The sequence below is a fragment of the Eurytemora carolleeae genome, unplaced genomic scaffold (assembly GCF_000591075.1).
Source record: "Eurytemora carolleeae unplaced genomic scaffold, Eaff_2.0 scaffold106, whole genome shotgun sequence".
In the NCBI taxonomy this organism is placed as follows: Eukaryota; Metazoa; Arthropoda; class Copepoda; order Calanoida; family Temoridae; genus Eurytemora; species Eurytemora carolleeae.
In genome coordinates this window covers 367,142-390,759 of record NW_019396089.1, presented here as the reverse complement: position 1 = coordinate 390,759, position 23,618 = coordinate 367,142, and the positions used below count along the sequence as shown (strand labels likewise).

Below are 23,618 nucleotides of genomic sequence, written 5' to 3'. Positions count from 1 at the left end.
TTAAATCTACGTAACACCGTAATACAATTATAGATTTGTACCAAAGAAGGGTAACATGACATTTATAAACATCTCTTAATTATTCAAGACAGTGTATGTATTTGATTTAACCTTCAGATCGTCATGTTTAAAGGGAATGTAAAGGAAAAATGAAAGGGGGTATAGACTGAAAGCTAATCACTTTAGCTCTCGATCCCGACCCATGAAAGTTATATCTGATGTTCCTGTCTCGAGAAACTGATTTACAACTTTGTCAACTTTATAGGAAAATTAATATATATACAATTTTGCATAAAAGTGGTGGGTTTAAAAAGATCAAATTCAGCAAATATGCAACCAATCTGAAAACGATGATATCCCAGAGAAAGCTAATTGTAACTTAAGTTTACTCCAATTCTAATTTTATATTTGTTATTTCTATTTTTTATAGATTTAATTCATAATATTATTTATACGTCCGTATTGCTTGACCAGAAATTGCACCAATGGCAGTGCAGTAAAGTGGTCACGTGATACAGGCGGAGACACGTGACCAGTATACTGCTCTGCCATTGGTGATAGTTCTGGTCAAATGATTTAAGTTTAAGATTTTCTAAATTTTACATATATGATCTTTCGTATAATTTTAACACAGTTTTATATCAATTTCTCGAGACAGGAACATCAGATAAAACTTTCATGGTTCGTGATCAAGAGCTAAAGTGATTAGCTTTCAGCCTATACCCCCTTTCATTTTTCCTTTACAGTCCCTTTAAAAAGTTTTAGGTCGTCATTAACGTATCATCTTTTTTGGATAACCTTGTATCTTCTTTATCATTAAGATATATTATTTCACCAAGGGTTGCCTAGTGGAGGAGGGTTAGGACAAGCAGGATTATCAAATATAAGTTTACAGGACTCTTTAACAGCTTTAAATAGTTTATCACTCCATCTATGAGTTGAAGTATCAATTACAGAAGGATTTTCTTTACAGGCAAACCCACCAAACTCACAAATCCTGAAATAAAGCTGGTCAAATTTTATATTGTTTCAGGTAAAATATCAGAGGTGTCACTTGAAATATTCTATTCTAGAAAAACAGTTGTTTATCTTTTGAGTAAAGAAATGGAAAGGAATTGAGTCTTAACCCCCTACTCAAATTTTCTAATCCCTATATCTTTGGAACCTGATGGTTTAAACTTTGATTAGTTGATCCAATATAATTCATGGTAAAGATATAGGGATACGAAAATCAAAATTAATTGCAAACCTTTTAAACTGTTATTTAGGCAAATTAAAAACTTTAAAATATAATTTCATATACAGCATTACCCACAAAGGATGAGACTGTAAAGACGACCAAAAACTCTTAAAATGTGACGATCCCAAGGTTAAATTAAGTATTCGGCCTTATGTACAGTAATCCAATGGCGTATATAATGATTTGGCAAAGAAAGAAACAAGTTTACGTTGAAGGGAAAAGTGAATATAAGGAAACAGACAGTATAAATTCCCTACAATCGTCTCTGAAGTCTCATCCTTTGTGGGTAACCCTGTACAAACGGTTAAATTAGCTATTGATAACATAAAAAGATGAAAATTTGTGAATGAGAGAGAGAGAGATGTAGTTTAACTAGGCAAGGGCTAGTTCAACTAATACAAAATCAGCTATCTCATGCATGTTAATTGAAATAGAGCCTTAGTAATGGAAGGTTTGAAATTACGTTTTAAATCCCTTACAGGAAAAATTTAAACAGCGTGGAGCTATAGTATATGGATCTATATAGTATATGGACCTATATAGTATATTGACCTATATAGTATATGGACCTATATAGTATATGGACCTATATAGTATATGGACCTATATAGTATATGGACCTATATAGTATATGGACCTATATAGTATATGGACCTATATAGTATATTGACCTATATAGTATATGGACCTATATAGTATATGGACCTATATAGTATATGGACCTATTTTTAGTATGTTGACCTATATATGGACCTATATAGTATATGGACCTATGTTCCAATTGCCCCAAATTCATAAATTTCAGCTGGTGGTTTATAGTTTTTGCTGCTTAAATAGGTAGCTTACTCACACTAGTATTTAGTATTTACTAACCTGTAGTGATGAGATAATCCAAATTCTTCTTTAACCTAAACCAGGGTCATTTATTAATGATAAAGAAAAATGTTCTTATTTAAATGGAGGAAATCACGTATGGACACTTAACTTCACATAAAGTAGACAGAAGGAACAGGTCAGAGGAATTTAGGCTTTGTCACAAACTCTGATTTTTTATCCCTATTTCTTCGCACTTCGATGTCGTAGACCTTTGAAATTGCAAACTTTGAATTCTGCTAGATTGAATAATCTATATTTGAAAAATTAATGGTTTACAAATTACAATATTAGATTGGAACGATAAAGAAATTAGAAAATTTGAGTTTGTGACAAAGACTCAATTTCTTTTACGTACAAGCATAAGAAAATAATTGTTTGGTAACACTAACATGCATGCTCTTCAATAAGAGTAGTTAGCATTAAAAACATGTCTTTACGTTTTTACGACTTTATTATAAACCTATATTATGATTCTCTAGTTGTAAAATACCTTGAGTGCACTCCTCCCAGGAATATGTTGCCAAATATTATGGTTTCCAACCTGTGCAAAAATATATTAATGGTCCAGGTGAAATAAAAAGCAATAAATTTAAAACAATTCTTAGAATTTATCTATTCTACCTCTATAACATCATCCGCTTTTACTACATATTTGCTTCTAAAAATATATAAAATTCAATATATCTCAATGTAAATCCTATTCTCAACCCTCAAAGTAAATTTAATCCTAAAAAAAGGATGTTTTTGGTTTCCAGATCTTGTTGGCAATTGATCCACCTACTATTTGTTGATTCATCTACAAGGATTTAGTATATTTTGAAAAATATTAATGACAATTAACATTTTGCAGACTTCCAATGTTTTCATAAGTGGATTATCGAAATTTGAAAAACTGTACGTAAAATTTAAACTCTGACTTGAACTCCTTGCACAACGGGGTGTCTAGCGAAACATAACAATTAGTGAATTGTTTAAATGTCTTCTTCCATAATTTGTTAAGTTGTTTGATACCAAAGAGAATGATAAAAAATATTGTATGAGAGCCATCTTACAGTAAATTTGATTTCAAAGTAAAATATATTTGAGTAAAAGATTTTTTAAATAAAATAAACTGCAAAAAGTATTTAACATCTAATACGGTGTATGGAAGAAGACACTCGAAACTATTCACCAACTGTCATGTTTCGAGGGACAACCTGTTTCAGAAATAAATCCCTGATCGGTTTGGTCTTTTTGAAATCAAACAAACAAATACCAATACAGGCTATGTATATATATATATATGATACAAATTAAAATAGCTGAACCTGACTCCGTAGTTGTGTAGTTTTACTATCCTTCTTGTTTTAAACATTGTGATAAGGTATTTAGAATCCTCTTCCGGCCTAGACATTTTTCAACATTGATAAATAAATACTAATCGTACAACATTTTATCAATCCATCATTTATTGTTGACCACATTCTTTTAATAAAGCACACATTGGATACCACATTATTTCAATCACACACCCATTAGAAACCACATTATTTTAATCACACTTCCATTGGAGACCACATTCTTTCAATCACACACACATAGGAGTCCACAATCTATGAATCACACACTTATTGGAGATTAAACTCTTTCAATCAAACGGCCATTGGAGACAACATTCTTTTAATCACACACCCATGGGAGACAACATTATTTTAATCACACACCATTGGAGATCACATTCTTTTAATCACACACCCAATGGAGACCACATTCTGTTAATTACAAACCCATTGGGACCACATTATTTTAATCAAACACACATTGGAGACCACATTCTTTCAATCACACACACATTAAGTCCAAAATCTATAAATCACACACTTATTGGATACACATCGAATACCACATTTTTTCACTCACACACCCATTGGAAGCCACATTATTTTAATCATACCCCCACTGGAGGCCACATTCTGTTAATCACTAACCCATTGGAGACCACATTCTTTTAATCACAAACACATTGAATACCACATTTTTTCACTCACAAATCCATTGGAAGCCACATTATTCTAATAAAACACCCTTCTTCTAATTCTTCTAATCATACCCACAGGATACCACATTCTTTTAATCACACACCCATTTAATACCTTTGATACCAAATTCTTCTAATCACACACCCATTATATCAATAAAATAATTATCAGAGACACAATATATCAATCAAACAATTATCAGAGACACGTTATAACAATAAAATAATTATCAGAGACACATTATATCAATCAAACAATTATCAGAGACACGTTATAACAATAAAACAATTATCAGAGACACATAATATCAATCAAACAATTATCCGAGACACATTATGCCAATAAAACAATCATCAGATACACATTGTATAAATGAGAAAATTACCAGAGCCACATTGTATCAAATAAACATTGATGAGATACACATTGTATTAATCACATTAAAGCGATCAAAAAAGTACCAAAGACATATTATTCAAATTAAACAATTATCAGAGACACATTATATCAATCAAACAATTATCAGAGACACATTATATCAATCAAACAATGAGACACGTTATAACAATAAAATAATTATCAGAGACACATTATATCAATCAAACAATTATCAGAGACACATTATATCAATCAAACAATTATCAGAGACACATTATATCAATCAAACAATGATCAGAGACGCATTATATCAATCAAACAATCATCAGAGACACATTATTTCAATCAAACAATTATCAGAGACACATTATATCAATCAAACAATTACCAGAGCCACATTATATCAATCAAACAATTATCAGAGACACAATATGTCAATCAAACAATCATCAGATACACATTATATCAATCAAACAATTATTAGAGACACATTATACCAATCAAACAATTATCAGAGAGACATTATATCAATCAAACAATTATCAGAGACACATTATGTCAATCAAAAAATCATCAGATACACATTGTATAAATGAAACAATTATCAGAGCCACATTGTATCAAATAAACAATGATCAGATACACATTGTATTAATCACCCAATCATTAGACACATTAAAGCGATCAAAAAAGTACCAAAGACATATTATTTAAATTAAACAATTATCAGAGACACATTATATCAATCAAACAATTATCAGAGACACATTATATCAATCAAAAAATCATCAGAGAAACACGATATCAATCAAACTATTATTAGAGACACATGTTATATCAATCAAACAAAGTTTATTGGTGTTTGATTAAAATTTCTGACTATTTAATAATAATCCATCATTGATATGGATACAATGATAACAGTATAGTAAGAACCAAAGAGCTGGGTAATAAGGCCTTGAGACCAGACGCCTCAATTGGTTTAATTAAAAAGCCACAGAATGTCGTCTTTTCTATAACTTAAAAAGATTTTAGGTCTTGTGAAGCATATCTCTTTTTTACGTAATTTGCGGTTAGAAATGCATAACTTTAATATCTTTGAAGATAGACTTTATCTTAAAACAGATTGTAATGTTTGGTTTAGATTTTTTGGCCACTTAAAATCAAGATTTTTTAAATTCTGCTTTAGACTAATTGAAAACTATTAAATACATTGGCATTTTTCGTACAAATGAGATGCGTAAAAAAATGAAAATTTAGCTTTTTAAGCAGTAGAGCACTTAATCCTATTAACGAATAAACAAACTTAGAAGTTTATAACCGTGCCGTTGATTTACGACCATTTTTATCACCTACAAATGATTAATTTACAAGGGTGTAGTGGAGGTTAAGCCTTGGAAGGTTGAATTTTTGGCGCGTTTTTTTGGTTGACCAGTCCCCTATTACGGTCGTTGTTCACCCTCCAAAAAACCGGTATTATTATTATTAAAATAAAGGCACGTGTTTTNGGGGGGGGGGGTTCTAAAAAACGACTAATATTGAAACTTCTTTACTTTTTAATGTGATAAATGTGAACAAATTTTGCTTAAAAAAAATGTATGCATATTGGTGGGTGGAAGTCAGTCAAACGGCGGGTAGGTGTTTCAAAAAAATCAGAAATGATTTTTTTTTTTATTAATTAAGCTTTAGGGCTTACATTTATATATTAGAAAAGCCCAAGAAAAATGGATGTATAATAATTTGTCTCACGTGTTAATATTTGTCAAAAGTGAAAATATTTATTTTACATACATACATCTCATACATATCGCAGTATTTTATTATAGAATAAACTTGCCTGACTAATGATGTATCATTTTCCCAATATAGATAAAAGAAGGCATTTCTAAAGATGAATGAACCTAAAAATGTATTCTTGAAATACGTGTTTCATAAAATAGCAAGAACTAGAAAATGAACACCTGGGCCTGTTCATTTTTCAAGGGAGGCACACAAACCACGGTTTCTATCAAAATTGATATGACATTGATATGACATTCCTTGAATTCATGGTATTAAGTCGTTTTTCTCAACCCCAGGAAAACTATAATCTATATGTATATATATATATATATATATATATATATACATATATCAATATAAAACTTTTATGCAAATACGCATATTTAAAAAGTTTCCGCTGCAAAGTTCGTTGTCATCAAATATTTGAGTTAAAGGGGCAACACCCACCAATACTTTAACAGTTTTCAGGGGTTTTAAAGCACAATATTTTGTTAGGCAAAAGAATTTTTCTTCTTCAAAAAATTAACTTAAAAAAATAGCCTCTATTAATAAGAAAAACATCGCTAATATGTTAATTGTCAGCACAAATTTAAGCGGTTGAAACAGAGATATTTTTCAAAAAAGTCTTTTTTTTTCTAATTCAGTTTTTTCTCATAATTGTTACCCAATTGGTTCCTTTGAAGGTTTTTGAGATCACAAATTGAAAATAAATGATTATCAACTGTCTTAATTCCTCATACAAGATCTAGGTTTTTATGAAAAGTACTTCATAACACGTAAAACACCGGGCTGTTTTTAGATTAGGTTTAATAGAAGTAATTGTCATACTTCTAAAAGATTTTTGCTAGAGAGCTCGCAAACTTTAGATCAATTAACTATAGAAAATTGCAAAATTAAAGGTTTAATCTCCCTTTAGATTTACAAGCAAACATTGCAATACAGTTTGCATACCGGTTTGTGCAAAACCTCCTGCATGCAAAAACAAGGCGGTCTGCCATTTATTGCTTTGAAAAAAACAAGAGATATCTTAAATTTTGTTTAAAATTCAATTTATTGAATAAAACCATCTCCGGTAATTAATTGTAAGTAAAAAATGGCTTTTGGGTAATGGAGGGACTAGGACTATAATTTAGGATGATTGTTTCTTCAATCTATTAATATTGTATAAAAATATAACCAATCATATTCATGGAGCAGAATTAACTTATATTCATAACTAATACTTATATACATAACTAATAGTCCAAAACTAAAAAATGAAAAGTTAGGACACAAATGTTAAGTTTTAGATGAAATGCCGCTCGTAACTTAAACTAAACCTTAACTGTAATAAGGTACAGCTTAAATATTTAAATCACCTAAATCGAAGAGTTAAATATTTAACCCCAGGAAAACCTTGCAGTCTGATCTCTCATCATTTTCCAACAATTGATCATGCTTCTCTGCATAATGATTCAGCGTTTGCGTATTTATGCACCCACATTTTTTAAGTAATAAATGAGTAAGGGATTAAGTCAAATTTAATTTAAGTTAATTTCATTAATTTTAAAGATTTTTAAGCTACAGCTTGAACTTTGAGCATTCTTTAGTTTTAGACGTACGCAGGGCTAAGTCGGTAAAATTTTAATAGATAAGTGGCCGAATTTAAAGAATTTGAGCGGCGGTTTAAATTTAAGCCGCGGTTTAAATATGGTTGGTTCCACTTAAAATTGTATCAAATGTTTCAAGATTTAAGCCGGCACTTAATTTAAACCGGGTTTTGGCGGATTTAAACCGCGGCTAAAATTCTTTAAATTCCATCTAAGGTTTCCGTTTAGTGAATATTTCTACCTGTGGATTTTCCATCTAGTTTATCTAACATCGTTGGAATATCTAAACTTTGTTTTGGTATCAAATATTCATCCACGTCCTAATAAAATATAGGAAATATTTTTATGTTCGCGGTAGTTTTTCAAAACAGCCTGATACAAAGTGAGTTTAGAACAGAAAAAAAGATGGCCAGAAATTCAGATAAAAAATAATTTAAGAAATTGAAATTTTTATGTATATACTTTCATTAGTTTCATGAGTTTATCAAATTCAATCATAAAAAAACCATGAGATTTTCTATAATTTTTATTAAAAAAACATTAAGAAACCAGAAAAATTCATTTATGGTTTAAATTCATGTTTAATTTATTGTTTTTTATTATTTGTTATTTTAATATTTCATTAACTTGGGACTGAAACTTTCTTTTTTACAGGTGTTTTTAAAAAATAGTAGTTATTGCTTAACGTAAACAATTTTATTCCATAATCAAAATTTAAGTTGAAAATAAAGTATTCATGGACCATAAAATATCATTCTTAAAAATTCAATAATAATTTTGTGCTTGCAATTAGACCAACTTTAGAAAAAAACATTAAGAAAATGTTCAAAAAAAAGTGTTTCAAGAATTAAATGACAAATATATATTTTCGTCCTGTTAATAGGTTTTTCTTCTACTACAGTGAATCCCAGATATATGAATACATAGCAAGAGTTTTTATAATGTCTTATCCTCAACATATTTTAGAACAAATGCCGCGGAAAAATGAGTTTAATTCATATTTCAGGGCTATTAATTTACCATGAATTAAAAATAAAAAGAAGTTTTTTAGAATTATTAAAAAAACTTATGACGGTCTATGTATTCATATATCTGGCATTCACTGTTAGAATATTAATAATATTGAGAAACCATTGCATTGACGTGGAATAGTTCCATTAATACTTATTTTCTAAGGAAATTATTTATGTTTTTTAGATTAAAAGAAGCTTTTATTCTTCAAATATATGAAAATGAATTGGTTTAATATTTTTTGTCAAATTAATCTTAATTTTATAGAATAATTAATTATAAATTAATTAATATATTATAAAGAAAAGTATGAAAGTTTTTTTTTTACCACAACTGCAGTGTACTTGAACCTGTACATAGATCTATATGTACAATCATTAAAGGCTGAAAACTGTCCTTCGTTCCTAAATAATTTTGTTTCAGTAAAAAATAAAGGAAATGATTTGTTTTCTATATTTTTGCAACCAGATGTCGTAGACCTATATTTCATACTATGAATTCTGTCTGTTCAAAAAGCCGCCTAAGTTTGAAATATAAAAGGTTTACACCATCAGGTTTTAAATATGAAGGGATACGAGAACCAAAGTTTGTTGCAGAGACTGAATTCCTTTTTTTAAGTATTTTGTGTATTCTAAAGAGATACTTTGGAAATAGGTAGTAATTGAAATAATCTTTCTTTTAGACTAAGAGAGGACAGAAAAAAACTTTTAAAAATTTTCAATTTTTGAAATGTTATAGTTTTTAAGAAAATAATTATATTGGCATTAAATTAATTAAACTGAAAAACTACTCATTTAACTTTTAACCCTATCCCTGTTGGGCTACTTGAAAACCAGGATACACTGGGGGGGGGGTCAATTTGAACCCTCCCCCTAAATCCCATGTTTGATGTCCAAATGTGACAAATGATACATCATTGAAAGACTCTTATGCTCTACTTTTAGATTCTTTCAAAAAAATTGCAAATTTGCAAAAATTGAATTTGCAAAATCCAGTTATATAGTAAAAATGTTAGCAAAAAAATTGTCCAAAAAATGATAAAGTATACATTTTTGAAAATCCCTTGAACATGACATTTTAAAGATTTTAATTTTTACTTGGAATTAAAACATTTCTTGACAATTTTATTCTTTTCATCTTTGCCACAAAAATTATAATCCATATTTCTTTGAAACCTAAGGGTGGAGAATTCATAGCTTAAAATACCTAAGGTCAACGATATAAGGGTGCTAAGATAAAGAGATTAGAATATAGGGGCAAAAACTCAATTCATTTTATGCTAATTTAAATTTAAAAAATAGAAATATCTTAAACTTTCATGCACTGTGATATATATACATATAATTTAACGTACTACCACGATGATTACTGTAGAAATAAAATTTACCATGAAAGCATTAGCATAAATGAAAAAAGTATAAGTAACAAAATAACTCATATAAAACAAAAATTCATGAAAACATAAAAAAAACAGAAATATTAAGATAACGAAGAATTAACCCGTACACACACCACTGCCCCTTTAGTAATAATAAATTCAGTCTATCTGAAGCATAAAGTCTGACCGCGTCAACCTTGTTGCACCGGCTAGTCCTGTCCGTAGAGCTAGGTACAGTACAAACTGGGACCGGAAAGGTTGACTCGGCTCGGAAATTCAAATGTACTAGGCTTCCAGTGCGTATGTATAGTTTACTTAGGCGTATTTACTTGTACAGTACTGACGCCGAAAAGGGTACTATGTAAAGCGTGTACAGGAAGGTGTAGCTAATTGCCGCCGAGGAAGGATAAAAAATGTAAAGGAATTGCCACAAACTCTGATTTTCTAATCACTATATCTTTGGAAATGTTGCATACCTAAGATATTTCAAACAATGAATTCTGTTAGATCAAATAATCTGAGCTTGAAATATCAAAGGTCGGACGCCACAAACGTCGGACAGTACAAACGTCAGACGCACAAACGTCGGACCAGTACAAACGTCGGACCAGTACAAACGTCGGAATAGTACAAACATCGGACTGGTACAAACGTCGGACCAGTACAAACGTCGGACGGGTACATTTATAAGAAAAAACGTCGGACTTGGTAGATTTTGAATGGACCATTGTTTTAAAAAATTTCAAAATATGAATTCTACAAGATCATACAGTTTAATCGCTATATCTTTGCAACATGATGCTGTAGACCTTCTAAATGTTAACTAAGTTTAATGAACTCAGGTATATATATATATTTATATGCATATAAATAAGGAAACAATTTTAAACAATTGCATTGATAAGAAAAATATATATATATGATTACCATAGTACTTGTAATTTAATTAAGTTAAAAGGGAATTTTAATTTTCAATTTTAAATTCATCTTTGTTGTAGTGATCATTGACTAATATGTGCCCCCTGTATTAGTTTACAAATACCTGATTTTAGTTTTAGATTCTATCGGTAGATTCCAGGGCAATAGTGTAATTACATTCTTCTTCTGATAGTGCCTTAGAGAAAAAAAAATAAAAGTTAGGCTGGAGCCAAATTTAATGAATTTAAACTGCCTCTGCCGGTTTAAATTTGAGTGACCAATTCAAATCCTTCCAACAACTTAAACTTGGAATCAGTGGTTCAAAATGCAGCTCAACCTATTTTAAATTCCTTCCCAGATACAGGTCCCGGAATATTAAATATCAAAATTAAGACGCAATGATGAAGCACGTTAATATTGTACTTTATGAAAAAATTTGACAGATAAACAAGACGAGTTCAATATGTTTGTATATTTGTGTTGGATTGATTGATTGATTGATTAGTCTTATAATCAGTTTTCTGGCAGAGTTGAATTGACCAGGGAGTTGGCTACTACCGAGTTTTTAAAGGGACTGTAAGCGTAATTTCAATTGACGCTCCATTCAAGGTGGCAATGCTCCATTCATAACGGTACCCTTGAAACCTTTATATAATCAATAATTTGGAAGATAGGGTTTAAAGTGTTCAATCTGATAATTCCTAAATGTTTTCCTGCAGTAGAAATGCGGAATTGAAAAATAATCATCATTTGAAATTATAGACATTGATATCTAGTTTATTTTTGATTAGACCAATCTATTACAGACGGGCATTGTTTGAACAGACTAATAATGGTTCACAACAACTCAAATATCAACCGATTCACGAAACTAATAATTTATTAAAACTAATTTATATCAAACGAGTACTATGTAGATTGTAGGGAACTTGAGCAACTTGATTTGGGATATTGATTTGCATGGGATATATATTTGGGATATATATTTGGGATATCTATTTGGGATGATTCTCTAACACTCTGTCTTCTACATATACAACGATATATACATCATATTACACACTTCAAACTTTTTCCCGAAAACGACTAATTTTCGATTTGGATTTCTTTAACAAAGATTCAAAAAATTTATAGTCAGTAATCATAGATAAATAAATAAACATAGATAGCTTATGTACACAAAATCACCAAGAATTGTATAGTCCATGAACTCATACTTATGGGGGTCAAAGTGTACTTCAATGATAAGCGGGGTGGTTTGGTGTTTTAATAGAGTGTAAAATAACTCCGGGAATGGAACTATTTGAACAACAATATTTCACTGAGCAATGCATCATATTGACGAGATCAGAAGAAGGACATGAGAAGGACTAAACTTAAATTTCTCTATACAGAACTCATGTACACCACAAGTACTCAATGACATAAGAACAGCCAATGTTCACAAGCGACCTAGTTAATCTTTAAAATAGGAATATCTTTCAAACATCTCTGTACATTCATTCTTTCAAGATGAAAAATGTCGTCTTATGTGCAATCTATCTTTATCTATGTCAGTAATAAACACTTGTTAATCTAATGAAATATATTCCTTATGGTTAATTGGAGATAAAGGTTTAAAGTGTGTATGATTAAATTAAAGACCAGATTTAATAAATAGAGGGATATGATTGATTCGTATATTTCTTGCTTTCTCTTAATATCCCAAATCAATATCCCAAATCAATATCCCAAATTAATATCCCAAATCGATATCCCAAATCGATGTCCCAAATCGATATCCCAAATCGATATCCCAAATCAATATCCCAAATCGATGTTCCAAATCAATATCTCAAATCGATATCCCAAATCGATATCCCAAATCGATGTCCCAAATTAATATCCCAAATCGATATCCCAAATCGATATCCCAAATCAATATCACAAATCGATATCCCAAATCTAACTTTAAATTGAAATAAATGGGAAGACAAAAGTCGTAGTTTTAAGTATCCCGGATTCCAGAGGTTAACACCTACAGTCCCTTTTAGTTAATTAATTCCAAAAAAATGATTACCTAATTATGCTAGAAACATGTGGTCCTACAGTGTGATTGTAGAAAAAGAAATGAGTTGCACCTTTTTAGATATTCAGAATTAGAATTAGATAAGAACTGATTACTTGCACAAAACACTGAATTTATAACCTGTCTGATATAGATATCTATGCAACCTGATAGTGTACACTTCAAACTTAAATATTTGGTTTGGCAAAGTTTATAGTCTGAAATATCAAGGTCTACGATATCAGCAGGTTGGATAACAGGATTAACAGCAAGAGTTCATGAAGAATAATCAATTTCCTAAAGTCCATTTAGTGATTTTTTTCTTATTTTTTCCAAATATAAACATCAACAATAACATTAAATTTTCTTAAAGATTGAAAAATTGAATTTGAATGAACCAGATATAAAAGTATATAATCAGAATTTCTTCTTCTAATCTCAGTATTCCTAGTAGTCTATAGAATTCGATGAACTCTAGAAACCAAAGAGCTCTAGAAATAATTAATTTTTCATGTCCAACATATATTAAAATTAAAATTAAAATTACAAATTCTTTTTTTCCCTTAATAATAGTTATCGATATTAAATTTAATTTGATAAATTAAACATTAACTCTACTTTGGTAACTTTAAACTTTAAACATGAACTTTATTGTGGTAAACATAATCTTTACGTGGTAACCATGAACTTTACAGTTGTAAACATGAACTTCACAGTGGTAAACATGAACTTTATTGTAGTAAAGATGAACTTTACTGTAGTAAAGATGAACTTTACTGTGGTAAACATGAAATTTACTTTGGTAAACATAAACTCTACGTGGTAAAGATGAACTTTACTGTGGTAAACATTTTACTTTGGTAAACATAAACTCTACGTGGTAAAGATGAACTTTACTGTGGTAAAGATGAACTTTACTGTGGTAAACATGAAATTTACTTTGGTAAACATAAACTCTACGTGGTAAAGATGAACTTTACTGTGGTAAACATAATCTTTACTGTGGCGAACATGAACTTTACCGTGGTAAACATGAACTTTACTGGTGTAAACATGAACTTTACTGTGGTAAACATGAACTTTACTGTGGTAAAAATTAACTTTAATTTTCTTGCAAAACAAGCTTAATTTCAAATATTGACTAATAAAATAATGAGAAAATTATGTATTACAGAAAATTTGATTTATCTCAATTATTAAAAGCTTATCTATATTCTTCTATCTAAGTATTACATGAAAACATTCCTGTCGTGATTATTGTACAAAGGTTTCACGCAAACAGAGAACCCGGATAAATTCCTAAAAAAATGTTCATTTGTTTTAGACAAATTTTTTAAATGAAAAATTAACACACACAATACTCAGTTGTCGATAATCAGTGAAAGGAAACCGTTATAACACAGACAATCACCTCTTTGTATGGAGGGTCATACCACTATAGTTTCAGTAGAAGTAAATATTTCCATTTACTGATAGCGCTGATTGAAAGATTCATAACTCTAATTGGATAATGAGATAGATAGAAAGATAGAAGTTACCGCCATACTATTTCTATTGGTTCAGAATAAACAACAAACCCATTACTGAACCCTGATTTGATCAGGCGCTAATGGACTCGGCATACAGGAGTGAACAGACCCTTTATACTTTATAGAAAGTATAAATGGAAGTATATATAAATATGAATACTTAATTATATATTGTACATTGTGTACAAAATATAATTAAGTATATTAAACCTATGAACTGAAGTCTGACAACCGGATAAATTAAAACAATAAATGGTAATCGTAGTGCCCTTTCATAATATATAAACTTTTTTTAGAGGTTTTAGATAAATCTTAATTATTGTTCTAGATTATAATAGACATACTTTATTCATATTCTCTGCAGGACGCACATTCTGGATAAACACTATTAAGTATAATTCTATACATTGAGGACGCACAAAATATTTACACACATTGCAGCTTTAAATAATAACCTTTTTAATGCATGAGCATCGTTAATTCTTATTGGATGAGTGGAAACAACTTTGGTCCAGTTTGTACCATTTTGTATTTCCTCCCCCTGTAACACCAACCGAACCTGAAATATAGACATTAAATCTTCTCTCCCTGTAACACCAAGAAGAAAAAGAAGAAAAAGAAGATAAAGAACCTGTTTTGGTATAAAGTTTCCTTCTATTCTACAGTTGAAGAAGAATGATGACCATGGAAGATTCCAGTGCTCCTTATTTTGTCTGAATATAAAATATGCAAACAAATATGTCTAAATGCTTAAATATAAATAATATGAATATATAAATAATATGTATATATAAAAATAAATTATAAATAAATTATTGGAATAATGGAGGTTTCAATAGGAACAAAAGAAAGATGTAAGAAGAAGAAGAGGTTTTTGATACAATTCTGAGGCATAGAGAAGTTCTGATCTTAACCTTGGACTGTGAGTCCAATGATATCAACCATTAAGAGGAATATAGTACAGCTCAAAAATCGGAATCTTAGAGACTTTTTTATCCCGACATTATATACTAAAACTGGATACTAATGTGAATGAACCAATATACCAAAATCAAGATTGTTTTTGTTATACTTTATTCGACTATTATATTATGCTCCAAATTCTATTTAAGTTAAATCTTATTTTATTCCGAAAAAAGGGATGTTACCTTAAATCTACTTCTGTCGACAACCTGTAACCATGCTCATCCTCTAAAACAATATCAAAGTGAAAATATATATTTTAGGATATTTTTAGTCAAATATAACTGTTATATGCTCAATCTAATATGTTCCCTTGTAAATATAAGTATTAGGGTGCAGCAGGTGTAAAGAGAATAGTTCTGCAGCAAAGGCATGAGAACAAGAAAGACCATTTTGTACCTAATAAAGGAAAAAGTCATGCTTTGGACAAAATAAGGCGTATTTGCACACGCATACAAAAAAATTAGATATATCAGTAAATGTGTCCATGTTCGTTTTCAAAGTCTTTCTACTATTTTTGTGTTGCGCCGTTGTTTTATCATTAGAAAACTGACATATGGGTGTACTCTATATAGCACTTGTTTTATGAGGGCTGATCTTGCTTTCTATTTTTCCTTAATCTTAATTATAGAGTTGCGATACAATAAAAACAATGTTTATCAGACGCATCTGCGTTGATTTGCTAATGACAGAAAATGGAACTCTCAGACCCAATTTAGTTGTGTCCTTCTGTTCCATTATTCCGTCAAACATTTAAAAAGAAAGCAACCAAGAAATGTTGTTGACGATATTCATTCCTTTCTCTCTCTTGCGTCTATCCTTTCCTTTCGGGTCTATTACCTCTAGGTTCTCTGGCTCCGCCTGCCACTTTTATGAATAAGCAATTTACAGATTAAAGTTCCTTATTTTCAAATGGCAATATTAATTAATTGTAACAAATTTGAAGAGATGGCGGACATTATTTTTTAGATTTCGATTTTTATTTCTTGTAAAAATTTGATTATTTCTAAATATGGTTTCTCTGTAAAAATTTAAATGCGGATTTATATAACAAACACAGAGATAAACACTATTGTTAGCTAGAAGATATCTTTCACTTTATTGATCAGATATAGGTCTAAAGGGTTCCGCACGGTGGGGTATTTTAGTGGGTCAGGGGGGGGGGGCTAACAATACTCTTCTTAAAATGCATTTGTCTTGTGTTTCATGTTGAGAATAGACAAAATGAATATATTCGTATAATCTCTTCATTCACAAACATTGATCAACTGTATCTTGCATTAATTTATAATGATTTTAATTTATAATTTTTTTTTTCTGTAGATATATTCATCCTTGAATAGATCCTGTAAACCCGCAATATATTTATAATGTCGTCTTTGTTACAGACAACTATTCCGAAAAAGAAAACATATATACTTTATTTCTTTTTCTTCAAGAAATTACAACGTATTCAGAGCTGGGAACTTTAGAATGGTGGATATCAGGATTAATGCTGAATCCTCTCTTTTTGCTCAGATTATGTCATGATATGATAGGGCGGGCTGCGTCATTTGTTTCATACTCCTTGAATTCCTACACTTTCATTGGAGAAAACAACGTACGGATATCCAAAGAGAGAGAAAAAGAGTGGATTAAGAACTAAAATTAAAAGTTTCCACAGTGGATATTCGGATTAAGGTTTAGGGATTAAAGGTTATCCATTCTATAGTTCCCCACTCTGGATAATCTAGATATATAGATTCTTACAACCATTATTAAAAGATGTGGGGGTGCCAACAGCCTGCCAAAGTAATAATGGTCTCTCATTCGTGTTTAAAATACCCATTTCAGGAGTTTCACGGAATTTTCCTTCGGATTTCAAAACTTCAACACAGCATTACTTTGTCTCAGTGACTTCTCTCTAAAAAATTGCTCAAACAATCGAACCTTATTTGACTCAAATAGGACGTTTATGTTGTAAAATCAATATTGCACACCTACCCTTGATATCCATATGGCCCTTTCTAAAAATTGAGGTTCATTTGAAATTACATCAGTCAAAGGACGGCCCAGAGAACCCAGGCAACTTCAATAAATGTGCCAAAAATGATGCCTTACCCATTATACAGTCAAGTTTGTCTTTAAACTTAAATTGAGTAATTCCAATAATTCGTACAATTGGATATCCAACCCGGTTATCCTAAATAATACAATAAAAATTATTCTTAATTTCGTACTGGGTTGTACTGGATTGTACTGCATTGTCTTTTATTGCACTGTATTGTACTAGACTGTACTGCAGACTATGCTAGAATGTACTGGATTGTACTAGATTGTACTAAATTTATCTGGATTGTACGGGATTGTACTGAATTGTACTGCATTGTACTAGAAATTGTAATGGATTATACCACCTGGATTGTACTGGATTGTACAGCATGGTTCTGGATTGTACTGGATTGTACTGGATTGTACTGGATTGTACTGGATTGTACTGGACTGTACTGGATTTTACTGGATTGTACTGGATTGTACTTAATTGTACTGGATTGTAATGGATTGTACTGGGTTGTACAGAATGGTACTGAATTGTACTGGATTGTACTGGGTTGTACTGGATTGTACTGGATTGTACTGGATTGTATTGAATTGTACATAATACTGGATTGTACTGCACACTGACACATGTACCTGGTATGCTGAGTACTGGTAGACTGATTTACCATTTGACAACGGTACATGAATCCATTCACTGTCGTACACAACATCCTTTAGCTTGGGGGCAGCTGTGGTAGTTGTAGAAGGGGGTGGTGTAGAAGGGGGTGGAGTGCTTAATGATGATTTATTTATTATTATTGACTCTCTGAATGAATAATATTCCTAAAAACGATTAAGGGTTAAAAAGGAAAATATAATATTGTAACAAGTATTTATAATATTAATATTTTGGTTCACAGTACTATACAGTTCTTGGGTAGAAATTTGCTTTTTTCGTTATGGAAGCCTCTGTAGATTATATTTTGTCCCGAGCTTTAGTGCATGGGGAAAATATAATCTTAAAACCATTTCTTGGTAATTTCAATAAACTTATTGCTACAAACGCTTGAACGATTTAAGCCTTCATGAAAAATGTGAACTTATGTATGGAAAGGAAATCAAATTTCAAAGTTTGATAATCTTAAAAAAAGATAATTTACCGAAAAAAATGACAATAATCATTAGATTTTTTTCAAAATACATAATTGTGGTTACTGCTTAGACCCACATGGATCCAGAGCGCTTTGAAAAGTTCGTCGAATTTTCAGACTGAGTGGAGACTGTAAATTGTCGCCTTGACCTTTTATTTTACGTAACTTATTCACATATATTTTTTGTAGCCCTGACATGTGAATTTATTACTTTATTTTGTGCTTTATTAGTATTTCTAAAGTAGTTGCAGACCCTTGGGTTACTGTAGGGGAAAGCCGTGGATACCTTTTACTTTTCGAACGAACTTGAAAAACAATCGACGTTTCACTGAACGAACGAATTTTCTCACAAAATTTTGAAAAATCCATTTTTTAATGAAAGATCGATTTTATTGAACCAGCCGTTTTACTAAACAATGTTTCAGCGATAAAAAGAATGAAATAGATTGAAAATGAACGAACAAAATAATTTGTGAACGACTGAACAAACGACTGATATGGGTCGTTCACGAACGATGAACGAACGAAATATAAAAAGTCAAAATATCTAAACAATCCCTTTGAATATTAATAGTTTTCCACAATTTTACCTTGGTTGAGTGATATAGGAGCTGAGAGGCCCAAAAGAAGAGAAAACAAAGAGTGACTCCCACTTGTAAATATTTGGACCTAAAACATAAAAAATCTTTTTCTTGAATTTTTAAATACTAGAAAATAAACAAATGTTTAATTGTAGAAACTATATTTACAAGGTTATTAATGTGTTACCAAAAGAAACTAAAAAAACTTCAAATAAAACATAATAATTATAAACTTTAATAATTCTTTCTCGATTAATAATACAATTAATAAAGAAATACTATGCAGACAAGTTTTACAAAAGAAGAAGAAAATAATAACAAATTTTCCGGATGATAATTTATATTTAATATTATTTTTTCCTAAATTAATGTTATGAATTGTATAAACAGAGGTAAAAACTTTAGAATGAGATATCCTTTTTCACGATCGCTTAATCTGATTATCCAATGTACACACTTTTGATTTTCTGTTTACACGTTTGATAACAATTAAGATACAATAGTATATCGATTGGACTAATATCCGACTGAATTAAAGTCAACTATTCACAAGCCGGATTTTAGAGCATTTAAACAAATGTGATTTTTTATCATGTTAATATAAAATTATAAAAAACATATTTTAGGACTATTGTCATTTTGATCGTTAGTCTTAATAAATATTTATCCCAGGCGCGTAGTTGAGGATAAGCTTAGAGGGGGGTGGACTTTTTTTGTGCACCCCCCTAACGGTTGATGTGCACCCCCTAAAAACCGATATTAAGAAAAAAATAAAGGTTAAAATCTATATTAATCTACTTGAAGGCTGACTTTTAGTCATCTGATCATAATTACCAATCATACCATTATAAAATCTATTAGCAAAAGACTTGATTACACTAAAGACAGTATTATTTAAAGCTTTTTCACGATACCTAAATCTGGATTTGTGGCGCTTTGTGAGAAAAAAGATGTCCCAAAACATTGTTAATAGAAATATTTCTTAACCAAAAAAAAGGTCCGGTAACCGCGGATTTGAATAAAACTCTGCGTCAATCATCTTGCTCTGAGAGACTGAAACGGATTTTAAATGAAACCCCGCGAAAAAAAATATTGTAAATAAGATTAAGGTACAAGAAAGAATTTAAGAAATAAACGTAAAATGGACAAATTGTGACATTGTCGAATGATGAGAAAAGTAAAAAATCTGTTTACTGTTTAATAAATTAGAGCCTGCCTCTGGCTCTAGGGGGGGGGGGGCTAGAGGGTGCATGTCTACGGGCCACGGGGGGCACAGGGGTACCGGCCCCCGCCCACTACGCTCCTGATTAATCCAAAACTTACGTTTGTTCAATTGATGTTAAGTTCAATTGATATGACATCATCAACACCAGAAATCAAAACGGTTTTTCAAAAGTTAAAGAGTATATCTTAACATGACACGCTGATTGGTTAAATTTTTAACTTCTTTCTTGGATATCGCATGCATTTTAAAATAATCTTGGTTTAGTAAAACCATGAGTTTAAGCATATAAATCTTGATATCCACCATTATATAGTTTTCAGCTCAGTTAACAAATTACTAATGATTTTTTTTGTAATTAATGTTACAAAAAAGTATAAATCAAAAATATGATTATAAATTTTCATAGTATTTTCACATTAAAACCACCTTCAATTTTAATTTTACGATGATAAACTATTGCAATTAAAGGAAATTTGAATTGAACAAAATCTAAAGGTCATCGAGGTAATTTCAAATGACCCTGAACTTGACTTTGAGGCATTTAACATGTCAGATTATCAACGGATTTCTTTTAATTTCAATTCTCATCTCCGTTTATAAAACCGCAAGTCACGAAATTGAAAACAATTAATTTTCAGAGAGAAAACGAGTGATTTAATTTATAGCTTTAACTTAGGTTTAAAGTGGGCCGTTGTGAATTTATGAATTTATTATCCTTAAATGGCGATTTTGAAGTTAAAAGTTAGATAACTTACCTATACAGCCTCCGCGGTATAATTTTGAAAATCATTTGAAGTTCTGAAATGCTGCAGTGCTCAAGTTCTCAAGTGATCAAGTGACGAAACATCGCTGTGCTCCATCTTAAACTAGTTTAAACTTGTTTTGATTTCCTTCCAATGCAGTACGTTAGTTAAACATTATTTTGATTGAGTATTCATTATTTCTGTAATAACCATTAAAAATAACTATAAGTACATTAAAAGATACACTTCAAAGGATGACCCTATAAAACAAACGCTTTCCAAAGCCTCATGACTCTGAATGATTTTTTTAACTTAAATATATATAAAAATGCCCGAGCTAATTGAAAAAACAACAATTCTGTCCTTCCATGCTATACAAAAATAGATCGATAACTTTAATAGTTTGGGCGCTAGGGAGGTTTAATAAAATGCCTAAAAAAGGTTAAAAGAAATTTAAAAAATATTTTTTTGTTTTGAATAAATCTCAAAATGTGACACACGTTTCTACATGCATTTTTCAAGGGCTTTTAAAAAATATAGTTTTTAGATCTAGCTTTAGTCACAAAAAAGTTATGGGCTAATTTAAATTTTTTTTCACAGACCGGAATGTTTTTTCGCCCTGTACGCTACCTTATAAATAAAAAAAATTGAACAAAAAATCCTTTAAATTACTATTCATTAAAAGTCACAAAATTGCACGGTGATAGTGTCAAAAATGAGAGTGCTAGGACAAAAAATCTACAGGGGGCGCTAAACGCCCCCCCCCCACCTGTTTAGGGTTTAAAAGATTTCCTAAACTTCAATGTTAAATATTTTTTACAAACACGATTAAAGGGTTTTGTGCAGCACTGTCAAATTGGATTTGGAAATCATAAGCAGATATTCTAAACGTCCATAAAAGGAAAATTGTTTGAGATTTAGGCTCTGGTATCAATCGGGAAAAGAATGATACAACTACAACGACAACTACAACTACAACTACAACTACAACTGCAACTGCAACTACAACTACAACTACAACTACAACTACAACTACAACTACAACTACAACTACAACTACAAACTACAACTACAACTGCAACTGCAACTACAACTACAACTACAACTACAACTACAACTACAACTACAACTACAACTACAACTACAACTACAACTACAACTACAACTACAACTACAGCTAAAACTACAAGAGAATTTTCAAAATTTAAAACAATAATCAAAAAATAATATTGACAAACATGCTATATTACACATAGAATTTTGGCGTTAAAAAAACACGGAGATCGGTTCAATGTTTAAACTCTGACATCATCAATCAATCAATCAAGATCAATCTATTTGTTAATACAGTGGGTTGAAAATATATAAGCATTATAAAATCAGAGTTTGTTGCAAAACCAAAATTCATGTATAAAAATCAGCTTTTTTGCCACTCTCTAAGCATGAAGGATGAGATGGGATGAAAAATAAAAAGCATCATTTGATCAGTGTTTTTGTTGTTCAGTAACAAACCAAAAACTAAATAAAAGGAGAAAGTCACAGGTGCTTATAGTAATTCTTTACCGGAAACCAATTAATTATATGTTGATATTTTTGGTAACTCTCTTATCAAAATGAAATACTATGAATCAAATTCAATGTTATCAACTCTTAACCTGAATATACAAATAGATGGGCTTCGTTTTTGTGAACGAACGAAATTTTTGAGAAAGAACATCATTTTTTTATGAATGATAGTGTCGTTCAGGAGAAAAAAACGATCGATTGGCCGAACGACTTGTTTCCTTCAGAGAAATGAAAAAAACGATCTCTCTGTAAAAAGGAATAAAAAACGAACAATATAAATTGTTAGAACGAACTTGAAAAAAACTGAACGAACAAATTTTTTAAAAGATTTTGTCAAAAACTATAGTTTTTTGAGCGATTGAAAAAAAAAACTGAAAGAGATGATGGGTCCTTCAAGAACAATGAACAAACGAAATGATCCGAAAGCCCCTGTGCCTAAATGTACAGGTTCACCTAGAGACTTTAGATCTTACTTTGTCTTTTTTTCATTCAGTTAAATAACCAGCCTATTTCTTTAGTATTACTTATCAGCATTTAAAGATTATGTTCAAAGCAAAAGGTTGTTGTTCAATTATCATTCTTTGTAAGTAATAAATTTATATTG

The 23,618-nt window shown here is 30.5% G+C and overlaps 1 protein-coding gene across 1 annotated transcript; it reads right to left on the bottom strand.

Moving 5' to 3' along the window:
* Positions 1-806: 806 nt before the first annotated feature.
* Positions 807-21,667, bottom strand: LOC111718378 (uncharacterized). The gene is made up of 19 exons (XM_023493952.1): positions 21,461-21,667; positions 19,490-19,568; positions 18,403-18,591; positions 17,830-17,911; positions 15,915-15,957; positions 15,398-15,479; positions 15,222-15,325; positions 14,483-14,536; positions 13,685-13,728; positions 13,250-13,310; positions 11,315-11,386; positions 9,223-9,298; positions 8,125-8,203; positions 6,350-6,413; positions 3,424-3,501; positions 2,738-2,774; positions 2,607-2,657; positions 2,114-2,148; positions 807-997 (listed from the first exon to the last, which is right to left on the bottom strand). Exons 1-19 carry the CDS (start codon positions 21,493-21,495, stop codon positions 832-834), a joined length of 1,431 nt encoding a protein of 476 aa, XP_023349720.1. The 5' UTR covers positions 21,496-21,667; the 3' UTR covers positions 807-831.
* Positions 21,668-23,618: the final 1,951 nt, after the last annotated feature.